Source organism: Scophthalmus maximus, chromosome 1, assembly GCF_022379125.1.
Source record: "Scophthalmus maximus strain ysfricsl-2021 chromosome 1, ASM2237912v1, whole genome shotgun sequence".
NCBI classification, from domain to species: Eukaryota; Metazoa; Chordata; class Actinopteri; order Pleuronectiformes; family Scophthalmidae; genus Scophthalmus; species Scophthalmus maximus.
This window is the reverse complement of record NC_061515.1, coordinates 8,732,929-8,745,364: the sequence shown is the minus strand read 5'-3', so window position 1 is coordinate 8,745,364 and position 12,436 is coordinate 8,732,929. Positions and strand designations below refer to the sequence as shown.

General features: G+C 40.7%; 1 protein-coding gene across 1 annotated transcript; it reads right to left on the bottom strand.

Moving 5' to 3' along the window:
- Positions 1–986: 986 nt before the first annotated feature.
- On the bottom strand, positions 987–11,303 carry LOC118307309 (syndecan-2). Its single transcript, XM_035629892.2, has 5 exons — positions 11,030–11,303; positions 5,393–5,525; positions 4,444–4,661; positions 4,030–4,339; positions 987–3,794 (listed from the first exon to the last, which is right to left on the bottom strand). The coding sequence occupies exons 1-5, from the start codon at positions 11,090–11,092 to the stop codon at positions 3,631–3,633; spliced, it is 888 nt and encodes a 295-aa protein (XP_035485785.1). The 5' UTR covers positions 11,093–11,303; the 3' UTR covers positions 987–3,630.
- Between the last annotated feature and the right edge of the window lie 1,133 nt (positions 11,304–12,436).

Genomic DNA, 12,436 nt, shown 5'->3' with positions numbered 1-12,436 from the left:
TTGAACTGTATTGCTCTCACTATCAAATTGCAGATATTAACTCCCTGTCCATGCAGTATGCCTTTCTTCTCACAATAAAAAAACGTATAAAAAAGTATGAAGTGCTTGATATACTGTGTCTTCTTTTTATATTTCCATATCTTATTGTACACAGTTTTACTTAAGAAAAATAATGTCCAGTTCTTGAATTGTACTGTATCCACACTGCAAACACATCTCTGCCCAAATCAGAATCTTTCCCAATTCTTTACCATTTACCCTCTGCAGTCTCTGACATTCAACAAAAATGACTGATAATAAATGATCCCTTATAGATTTCTTAGTTTTCTTCATCAATCTGCTTTGTCATAATGATATAGGAAATTCAGTGCCTCTGTTTTTTGACTGGCCTCTTCTTTCCTCTGCCATTTGTGTTTATTCTTCTCTGCATCATTGGGTTTTGGAAAACATCTGACCATTTGGCTCCATTCACACGTTGCTTCTTTTTCTGGCACCTACATTTGTAAAAAGGACATTTCTTGAGGTCAGCAGGAAATGTTTTTCTGCACTACTATGCAAACAAACGGGAAAGAACTTACATCCGAGTGCTTTTACCTGCAGATGACCTCTCAGTGTATGGACATTTAACACGCCATAACCAATAGTTAATTCTATATGTGCCCAGTCAGAGTTTTAATCTATTGACACAATAAATCTCTTTAGAATGCTTAAAGGACATCCACAAGAATCAGATAATCTGCTTTTTTTGTTCACACTGACACCGAACCACATTTAAAACACAGAGGTTCCATGTGTGGATCTGTGGATATATAAAAGGTTTCTAAGGTTAATAAAACTGCAGAAAGTCAGAGGGAGAGGGAGTTTGTTGACCATTAGCACACAGGCTGTTGAGTAAATATCTCTTGTCTTGTTGTCCTGTGTACGAGAGAAGGAATGTATGATTTTATAGTCACACCAATCCCCCAAAACAAAAGAAAGACAAATGGTTTTTCGACATTGCATTGAGCCACATCTTTTATTCAGTAGTGAACCTCATGAGATACACCATTTCAGCAACATGGTTCTCTGTATGCCGCTCTTGCACATACATGTGAGTCTTAGCAAGAATCAGCAGGGTGATGTTTGGTTTAATCCTCACTATTGTCTAGGTGATTATGTATTAACTCAAGGCTTCAGTCAATTCATTCATCTTGAAAATGATAAAGCTGCAAAATATTTACAAGGAAATTTAATTATTCTATTATTAACTTTATTAAAGCCATTCATATGAAAAAAAAATCGTAAATTGAAACTTAATTGAATCAAAGCTTGTTAAATACTCTAATAACACAAATATGAAAAAATAAACTAACTGAGCAGTAGGCACAAAGAGTAGGCACTTTTGACTGCGAGTAAATATTGTACAATCCCAATTTATCACTGACATACTAACTTGGACTATAGTCTAAGCAAGCATAAATTAATACATACAAATTATAGTATCGTCAACATATCGTTTAAACTTACAGAGAGCCTACAAGAAAACGGTTACTGTGTGATATCATTTGTTGGATTGCCACCATTGTTACGTCCTAAACCTTTATAGGTGAATGGTTCATGTCAGACATTTCTGATGTCGGTACCAACAGAAATGTCAGAATTATTACTCGACCACGCTGGCACAATGCAGTCTAGCACAGGACTTTTACAGATGTGGTTCTGCACAGCTTGAAGGTCTAAGAATAACTGAATCGCGAGGCACTAGGGATTCAAGTGCCAAACACAAATATCCCGTTATCAACAGTTAGTCCACATTGGGTTAGTGATCAGATCGTCCTGTTTATTCCAGCCATAGTAAACAGGTAGTTTGCATTTGCATTCAGATTGTTCTAAAATAGACATAGTTCTTTTATTACCAAGGCAGTAATATCATAAAACAGTATCAAGTAGCCTATATTAAAGCATAAAAGATAAATGTGGCATCACACACAGACACAAAGGTAATCAAACTGTAAATACACAAATATTTTTGGAATATATGGGGCAGTGACCTTTAACAAAGAGAAATCCAACAGCAAACAAAGACAGCTATTATGGTCCAGTAAGGAAATGCCTGTATCCATCTTACATATTTTATTCAACATTAAACTCAAAGTCAACAAACTCCTTTGGAAATCCCCAATAATGTCACTAAAATATATTCTTACGTACATGGTGTACAAAAGTTAAAAATATGTGCTATCAAGAGGAAATAACCCCTTTGTTAACTGCATCCTCACTGAAGCTCTAAAAGTCTCTCAAAGATCCAACACACCATCGGTTGGCTGGTTGACGAACGGACTGAGAATTAGACAAACGTGTTTAAAACCTGAAATGGCTGCACTGGGACGAACATCGTAATCATTACAGAGCTGGAAACTCCCGGTGGCGTACACTGCTTATTACAAAAAGGAAGCAACAGAAATCTGTAATTGATTGTGTTTGAATTCTGCAACTTACCTGCATGAATAAACCCTGTATCTATAAATTGTTGGAATCGCTAAATGCTGTCACTGTCCCTTTAACTTCAAACCCGTCATTACAACTGTATACAGTTGACAGTAAGACAGGAATGCTTTGGCTTTGGTGCTTTGGCTTTTGTCAGAAGATACTGGTCACTTCTCCGGTCTGTGAATTATAGTGATTAGCCTCGGCTCTACCTCGGCAATCCTGTCCCACATTTTGCTGCACTCAAGTCACCAAATAAAATAATTCCTGAAAATATTTCTAATGTTGGGACAGATGCAAATTTGAAGGACTCAACACTGTATGAATGCAATGAAAAGACTGAAATCTCTTTGCGCACAGAAATATAATCTCTAAATAGGCAAACACACAAAAGAAAATTAAACTAAAAATATTTTTCCAACACAAAAAAAAGGAACATTTATATTTGGCCAGTTCTACAAGTATCAAATATATGCAAGTAAAACAACAAAAATACAGTAAGTACCTGCAGAGTAACAACATCTCTCATACCAATACTGGACAGCATATAGAAAAAAAACATTAATTCTTCATAGTGAGAAAAATTTCTTCAATTCAGAAAATGAAATGTAAGAATGCAAGATGTTAAACAAAGCAAATCTGACGTCAAATAAAGGGCAAAGGGTATAAACATTTGATGGTTCTTTGTAATATTAATCCCGAAATGCATCAAGGCTTCTGTGCTATTCACATGTTTACTTGCTCGAGCTGTTCATGGCCATTCGATCCGTCTGTAATGCAGAACCAAGTCAAGCCTTGTGTGTTTCAGCTTAGAGAAGTGTTGCGGGTTTAAAAGGCACAAGTGTTATCAATACCTTAAAAATTTAGGATTTGTATTAAATGTCAAACTCCTTCCCTGGGATGTAATGATCGGAATGTATTTTAAAAGTCTTATTTGTCCTCTTGTGACCACTTCTTCATAAAAACTGAACATTAGGCGGAAAAAAAAAGATGAGGAACATTGGAAAGATGAAGGGGGACAAAAAAAAATGAAGCACTGAAGAAGAGCAGAGGTGCTTGACTTCAAACTTCAACAAGAGGAATCAGCTTCAGCTGTTTATAGATCCGTTCTCAGCTCTATTTGGCAGGAGGCAGATTCCATTTAAAAGTTCCTGTTGTTGGAGTTCAGGCGTAAAACTCCTTGGTAGGCGCTTTGTGATAGGCTGTCGGGGAAAGTTTGGTGTCTCCGAGGTCATAGCTACCTTCGTCCTTCTTCTTCATGCGGTAAGCGAGGAGGAGGAGGAGGGAAACAGCACAGAGGAATCCAATCACTCCACATGCTATCACCGCTAGAGAGGACAGAAGAGAAGATCAACATTTCAAAAAACGGTGTTCAACACCGTTTTCAAATTTTTAGGAACTATTTTGAGACAGACATATACAGTAAATGAATCATGAATATTTAAAGAACAATTTATGTCACGATAAATCATTTTAGGACACTAAATTCAAAATGTATTCACCATCATCTATCTAAATTCTGATATTTGAAAAAGTGCTTGTGGAAATCTGTCCTGAGTTTACCTGCCAGAACTTCTGTCCGCTCCCATAAGTTCTCAGAGGTCACCTCTTCAGGAGAGTCCATGTCGTTTATTCTGCTTTGCCCGTTGGTTCGAATTTCATTGCCAAGCTCCTCTTTACCCAAAAAGTTTTCTCCTTCATCTTTGGGTGTAGAGATGCCCCACCTATCCAGACTGTTGTCCTCATCGGTATCTTTGGTTACACTGATGTCTATACTGAATTTGGCTGTGGTGGTTTCACTGGGAGGCACGTTGGGGGAGCTGGGGCTGGGACGCTCCGTGAACCTGTCAAATATTGGACCAGTACCTAGCACCTGGAAGAATTTGCATTAGTTAGTGCATGTTGGTCTGTCTTGGGACCCAAGCCATTTTGTTTTTTTTGATCTTGTAATTTTTAGATAGCAAAGTAATACTCTACCTCCTCGTCCCCATTGCCTCCATCAGGGGATACGTATGGCGTAGTTTCCCCTGCGGCTGTTGGAACCTGGCCGTCTGCTGCTGCTGTGGTTGGTGGGATGTGAGGAGAGTTTGCCGTTGGCTGCGGCTGAAATGGAACCACTTCTTTGGAGACTGTGGTTTGAGAGAAGTTGTGGAACCTCCTGAGCAACTCCTCTTCATTGGTGATGTCGCTGAAAGCTGAGACAGAGGAAAAGCTTTAAGAACACTTCTCAACCCACGCCACAACAGATGTTTGAATAAAACACTATGTTTGAACGGTGATGTTGATATTAACCAGTTCCTTCACATGCAGGAGGAATGCGACCTGTGAGTTAAATCACTTAAGGGAATTTACCTCACCACATTATACCCCATTTAAGAATCGGGATCACACTTAATGTTCTGAATGAACTAAATGTTCCAACACGTCATTCACTGTGGGTGTAGAAGTGACTCATTCTAAATCAAGACAGAGAGTATCCGACTCTGACATCAGTGGACTTCCAATAAAATCTCACCTGGTTGACTTTACATCGCCCCAGGACAAACATCTGGCACACAGTGAGCGCTTCTGGGCCTGAATTCACAGAAACTTGTCTCTACAATAGTATTGCTCATATCTCTGACACACGTAACTGAGAGGATAGACGGTGGATCAGGAAGCACACTATGAGATAAGGAAAATCTCTGGGCTGCTTGTAAGGAAATTCTAATTTGAAGACATGTGTCTGCAGGGTTAGAGCAGCCAAGTCCACAAGATCACGTTTTACTTTGTGTTAATTTTACTGAACAAATATCACAATGTATATATGGACCCTCCATTTATATATTTTCAAAAACAAGAATGTAAAGTTTGACAAAAAAAAATGTTTTGAATCAATAAAAAAATAAAACAAAAAAAAAGTTCCAAGATACTGGCTTCTCTTTACCATAGTCTCCGGATCCTGAGCTGGAGCCATCATTTTCCGCATCCTCATCGTCTATCGGGAGGTCACCTGACGTTCTGCCCTCTAGGTACAGGTCGTCTGTCGTGGAAGACGGTGACTGAGAGGAGACCAGAAGCTGGGAGGAAGCAAAATGGCGGAACATTTTTTATGACTCATTTGATTCAAGCAGGAGAGAAATTCTAACAAAGGAAAAGAAGGTGTGGGGGAGACAAGAGATACACTCAAATCGGCTTTGTTCACGCTTGCAAAATTCCTCCCACAAATTGAAAACATGTGAGCATCTGCACAGTGTTGGAGTAAGACAATACCTCTCACAACCAATGACCTATGCTAACTGGTTTCTGAGACTTTAACCATTATTGCCAGCCATACTGTCACAAGTACAGTAGACAGAGGCTGGTTTCTTGTTCATTTCACATGTTGTGGCAGTCATTTGTGAAACTTCACAGAGCCAGACAGCATAGATCTAACCGTGTGTGTGAGGAGGAGGAAGGAGAGATAGAGCAGTGTTCATAAGACAACACACAGAACTGACACACATAGGAAAAGCTGTTTCGTATATTCCCTCCACAAAGAGCGTGATGAAAACCAAAAACCTATTTGTCTCTTCAGCGAAAGCCTGGTCATATGAGCAAGGAAGAAAAAGAAAAAACGCTGCGAAAGAGATGAGGTTTCTTAAATAGATTAAGTAATTTATCGGCTTCATGTCTGAAGATGAGGATACAACACACAGCTCAGACAGAGAGAGAAACACACACTCAGCAAAGAAAACAACCTAACCTTAACCACAGTCCCAAAATTCATCCTATTGGGGACACAACTATTGTCCATGAAAACACACACACACACACACACACACACACACACACACACACACACACACACACACACACACACACACACACACACACACACACACACACACACACACACACACACACACACACACACACACACACACACACACACACACACACACACACACACACACACACACACACACACACACACACGAATGAATGAATGAATGAATGAATATGGCCCATTGAGAACAGAAGTATGTCTGGTATGTATACTATTCCTCCACTAACACAGGTGCTGAGAGGGGGAGAAAGGCGGGAGACTTGAGATAGGGAGAAGGAGACGGGGACAGTGCTGTTTATGTTTCTCATAAGACAGGTGCCGAAGACAGAAGAGAAGATGCACGAGGAGGTGTACTGTTTGGACTGTGTGGTGCCGTGATATATATCAACAAAAGATATAAATACATTCTTAAGGCATTCCTCTTTCCGTGCCAATACAACCTGTGATTTGGAAGTATTAACTATGGTCACCTGTAGGCAAAAATGTAACCGGCATCAAACAAAAGCAGGCAAGTCATGCAGACGTCTTTATTGTCTCTCTGCATGTCATTACGCTAAGCACGTTAATGCTACAAAGAAAAGGATTAGAATTAAATAAATCAGGAATCAGATGCTATGCAGATGTGAAATTTATTCTGTTGCAGCAGACTAAACACTCAACACAAGGCTGACCTATATGCTGTTTCACCTTTTAAAAAACATCCCTGGATCCAGATCCCTCCCAAAATCGAATCACCCATCTGCGATAAAATTTTAATGCAAATTGGTCAATAACTTTTGAGTAATCCTGCCAACAAACAAACAGACAAACCAAACAAATCACATAACCTGTTTAGCTCTGTTTTCCAAAATGGGAGCCTGTGATATCTGACGTTTGTCTGCGCTGCCTGAGATGCAACAACCGACAACATGACTGCAAACATGGAGAGAAAAACAATATGAGACAAACCAGATGTTCACACACTGTGGTGAAACGGGCCAGACAGAAAATCATCAACATCACTTCTCAAAAAGGACAGTGGAGTCTCATCATACCATGACTGACTGAAATAGCAGACGGGGATTCTCACATTCTTGCTATCTTCAGCTCGGGATTACAAAAGCAGATGCTGTGCTTGTCAAAACACACGCACACGCTCACACACGCTCACACACACAGTCTTTAATGTATTACTGTCTTCAAATGGGGTCATGTTTAAAGTGTTCTCAATCTCAGTCCTTGGAATTTTCTGAAAGCTCCCAGTTCCCGGGTTCTGACGCGTTTGCTAACATTATACATTTTTCATTTGATGGTAATATATCATAATCTTATTCATATATAGTTTTTCTTGGGCAGCAATGTTAACTACAGCGTCCATGTTTCCATTGCATAGAAGAAAGTCAAGCGTGCCATGCACACCACTTCCCACATTGTAACCACAAGCTCACGAGTGACATTTGAAGGTGGAATTTGTTATATAATACAAAACCAATTCACTGTTGGACATTTAAGATCTTTAAATTATGTCCAATCAACAATCCACTCAAACATATTCAGCATATACATTGAAATAAAACAGTACCAATCCTCAAATTTGATTAGATGGAACCAGAGAAAGTTTTTGCTTGATAAAAGTGTTAACAAATAAAATCAGCTGTCAGGTTCTCTGTCCATCCCAGTGCCAGAAATAGTTTTTTGCTCTAGGATTTACTGGAAGACTTGACTCAGTGACGAAGGGGTTACACACATCTGGAAAACATACATATGTACATATAGAGTGAACACACACACACACACACACACACACACACACACACACACACACACACACACACACACACACACACACACACACACACACACACACACACACACACACACACACACACACACACACACACACACACACACACACACACACACACACACACACACACACTATATGACCATCTTCTATCCCGCTGCTTTGTCATAGTGAAGACAGTTTTCTGGAATGAGCCGGGTCACAGTGGTAAAACACCGCAGACATGCAACAGGGAATCCGTAGTCACCAAATCCATTTTTTTTTTGCGTTTGCTCGGCTGACACTTATTGATGTAAAATGATTCCCCAACGAGCTGGAAGTCGGCCAGGGAGCAGTCTGGTCTGGAACGAGCTTGTGTAATAGCCAAAAGCACACAGAGGGCCTGTCGTCGCCTCCTAGACAGCCATAGCGTCACAAACGCTGTGTTTGGAGGGGGCGGATGGTTGAAGAAGGCTTGATCCCTTCACGTTTAGTTGAAGTCTTGTGATAGCAATTACAATCTGTAGATGCTTCACAGAGGCAAAATGATTTGACAGGTTGTTTTTTTTTTAAAAAGAGAGACGATTTAAGGTAAATAGATATTCAATATTTTTGTTCCAACTCTGTAGGTCTGGACACGGTTCAGTAGGGTGGAACAGAAAGACGTGGGGAATATAAGAATTTCTGCGGGATATTTTAATGTCCTACACCAAGATATGTGTCCATGTGATCTGAATCTGCTGGAGCCAAACTAACCGAGTCCTCTGACAAACAATACGCGATTAAAACAAACAAACCTGACTCAAAAAACAAAAACAGTAAGCTGGTTTACTCCTTTTTTTAGGTCTAGTTGTACATATTTGACAATGGTGTGAAAATCCCTCGAGGGGCCTGCTGAGATTGAAAGACAGACACACAAGCAGCACAAGTCACAAAGTAACAGAAATAGTCTGGAACGACAATCAGATGTCTTTCCTTCGTATCTACGGAACAGTGTTGTGACTAATACGCTGTGACTAATAGTGAGCTACTGATTCACTGGGAGCACATGACACTTATATACCAATTCTCCACATCGAGTCATGTCAACCAAGTCATTCTGATACTCGTGGATAATCGTTTAACCATTTCTTTGGTTGGGAAGGTGGACTTATGGACCTATATATACATAGAAATCTGGTCTTCCTGTCATGCGAGTGTTTTGCGAATACGTTTCACGAAAGATAAATCATTAACACACTCACTCTTCTTCTTGCCTTTTCTGGGCGGACGGAAAACTGTGTGTATCCCACGTAGCTGCATGCCTGCCTGGACTGGCCCAGTGGGACTCACCGTGAGTCATCCATCCAGAAAATGACACAACTACCGGCTCACAAACTGTCAGGGGCCCTGAAGCCTGTTTGGACATTCATCTTTCTGATGTGAGCAACGTCGCTACGGGCACCTCGGCCGCACACAGAGAAAGAGGCAAGCACACCCAGCAATTTCAGACAGGAGTCTGTGAAATTGGTGGCACAAAAGCCAAGCAGAATCAAAGCGTATAGTGGAGCAGAGTTAGGAAACGTATCACACAGCAGTAGATCCCGGTTGGTTATAAAAAAGTTTGTATATTCAGAGGTAAAAAAAAAACCTCATGGGGCTTTAGGTGGAGAAAGAAAAAGGGCATTTCATCCAGAGTTAAGCATGTGTGTGCTTTCCCTTCAGTTTCTACAACAAACACCCAGCAGCAGGACAGTCTCACGTTTCAGGCCTCTCTCCCTTTCACAATACACACACACAGACACACCATAAATCATAAATATCATGCATCTACGGAGGAGAGGTGTCAAAGCTCCCCGGCATCTCATTTTGGGACTCAGTCAATAAATCACGCAGCCAGGACATTTCTTTTGTTCCACACTTGTGTGACAATGCACCGAGCTCTGCTGCAGCCTGTCATTTCCAGGTTTTTTCCAGCTTTACAACACTGACACAGGGAGGGAGGGAGGGAGGGGGGCGAGGAGATGTATTTATTTTTTGTTTCTTAACAAATGTTATCACTGTTAACCATTCTTCATCTCACTGAAGCAGATAATGACATTTTAAACCTTGTGTGTGTGTGTGTGTTCGTGTGTATATATGTGTGTGTGTGTGTGTGTGTGTGTGTGTGTGTGTGTGTGTGTATATATGTGTGTGTGTGTGTGTGTGTGTGTGTGTGTGTGTGTGTGTGTGTGTGTGTGTCTGTTTGTTTCTGTGTGTGTGTGTGTTCGTTTCTGTGTGTATGTGTGTGTGTGTGTGTGTGTGTGTCGCTGTTCGTTTCTGTGTGGGTGTGTTTGTGTGTGTGTCTGTTCGTTTCTGTGTGTGTATATATGTGTGTGTGTGTGTGTGTGTGTGTGTGTGTGTGTGTGTGTGTGTGTGTGTGATACGTTCAGGCCACGTCTGGAGGTTTGGGTGTTGGTGTCAGAGTCGTGAGCTGGAGGCAGAACAGTCTCTGGCCCTGTGTGAACTTGACACCGACTGAACTTGGGGCCGAATCGCAGCGAACCCCCGGATTGGTCAAATACCTCATGTCTTATGTCAATACTGTCGACTTCCTGGACGATAACGTTTGATTGAGCTCGTTTTGTTTTCATGTTCATCGTTTTTTGGTTTTTTTGTGACTTTCCTAAAAACGTCCAGGTGTTCTAATTAGGGTTAAACGCGTTGACAAAATTGACCCGCAGAGCACACGAACAGAAATGTGTAACATCATGTGTTGGCTAAATAAAACCATTGTGATTTGATCTTATGGAAAACCCTGTATGAGGGAAGAGGAACAACCGTGGGAGGAAAACGAACGTTCAGGAGTTTTGTTTCCCTTTAAACGACGGACTGGTTCAACACTCGGGAGAGAAGTCGGACGCGGATTCAACGTTATCGAGTAGAAACAACATTCAGCTTGTTGTTGTTGTTTTCTTTTCACAAACCTCATTCGGTCCACGTTTAGAGTTCAGCCGCAATTAAAAGCCACTTACGCTTCTGTCGCCGATGATCCCGGTCGCCAGCCCGACGAGGAACAACAACCACAGATTCCTCATCGCAACTTCCAAAACAAGAAACGGCAGCAGCGAGGGGGGGGGGGGAAATCTATATATATATATATAGAGAGAGAGAGAGAGGGAAAACTGACTTATATATACTGAGAGGCGAAATAATGTGGTTCCTCTGACTCCTCGTCTCGTCACTGAGGTGAACGGCTCCTGCTCCTGGTGCGATGTGTCGGTTCCTCCTCTGGACAAGTTGTTTAGACTGGCAGTGCAGCGTGGCTCCGCGGTGACGTCAGCGCGGCCTTACGTTCACCGACGATGACGTGCCCCCGCGCTGGGGGGCGTGGCCCGGCGGACGCGCACGCGCACGCGAGCACAGTGGACCAGGCGGGTTTTTATTAAGACCATTTATTTTCACTGCTCTATTATTTTAAACGTGGCGCGTTTGAGTCGTGTATTATACCCATGATGGAATGTAACTAAGTACCTTGACACACGTACTATTGTGAAGTACTTTTACTCCTCATGAGTATTTTCATTTCATGCTACAACTCAACTCAAAACATCGTGCTGTTTACACAACATGTATCTGACAGCTGTTATCGCTGGCTATGTTTCAGATTAAAATTTCAGACATTCATTCAAGACATTTGATAAGGTAATGAAATACAAAACATTGTTTAAGATTACTCCAAGAGACTCACTTAAAATAATTCACTGAAAGGAATATTGTTTACCAACTGTTGTTTACTCACTTAAAATAATTCACTGAAAGGAATATTGTTTACCAACTTAAAAAAAAAAAAAATTGGTAACACACAAATGATTTATCTGAGGAGTCAACCCTAGGTTGGGATCCATTGGCATTAATAAGCTGAGTGTACAGATATTTATAACTATTGCCACATTGATATTGCTTAGGCACACTAATGTAGGACTTTTACTTCTAATGGAGTATTTCTATGATGTGGTAGTGATACAACTGCCATATGTGAAAGTGCTTCTTCTACCACTGTATTTATTTCTTTGTTATCTCTCACAGTTGATAAATATAGCGAACACTCACTCAAATAATGAGTAGGTGAACTCAAGCCTTCACCATCGTCTGTATCGTTACAAGTAGATACTTACAAATATAACAGATGCCCATCAACGTTTAGCATGATCGTAAATACAGGATGTATATTGGCAATACCTGAATTAGTGTGGGATGTAAGAATACAGTCAATGAGCACCACATTTAGAAAGCAGTGGTAGTGATTGTCTTATGGAGACTTCTGGGTTTGAGAAACAAATACTAACCAGGCTAGAGGCTATAACTTCTCTTTAAAAGATGATATAAATCCCTAAAACACAAATAGAAGAAAATAATCCATTTTGATTGGCTTTATATGT

Coding starts and splice junctions, on each gene's coding strand:
- LOC118307309 (XM_035629892.2), bottom strand. CDS start 11,092: ATGAGGAATCTGTGGTTGTTGTTCCTCGTCGGGCTGGCGACCGGGATC. Junction 4,662..5,392: donor CTCAGGATCCGGAGACTATG/GTAAAGAGAAGC, acceptor CCTCTGTCTCAG/CTTTCAGCGACATCACCAAT. Junction 3,795..4,029: donor GCGGACAGAAGTTCTGGCAG/GTAAACTCAGGA, acceptor TGTCCTCTCTAG/CGGTGATAGCATGTGGAGTG.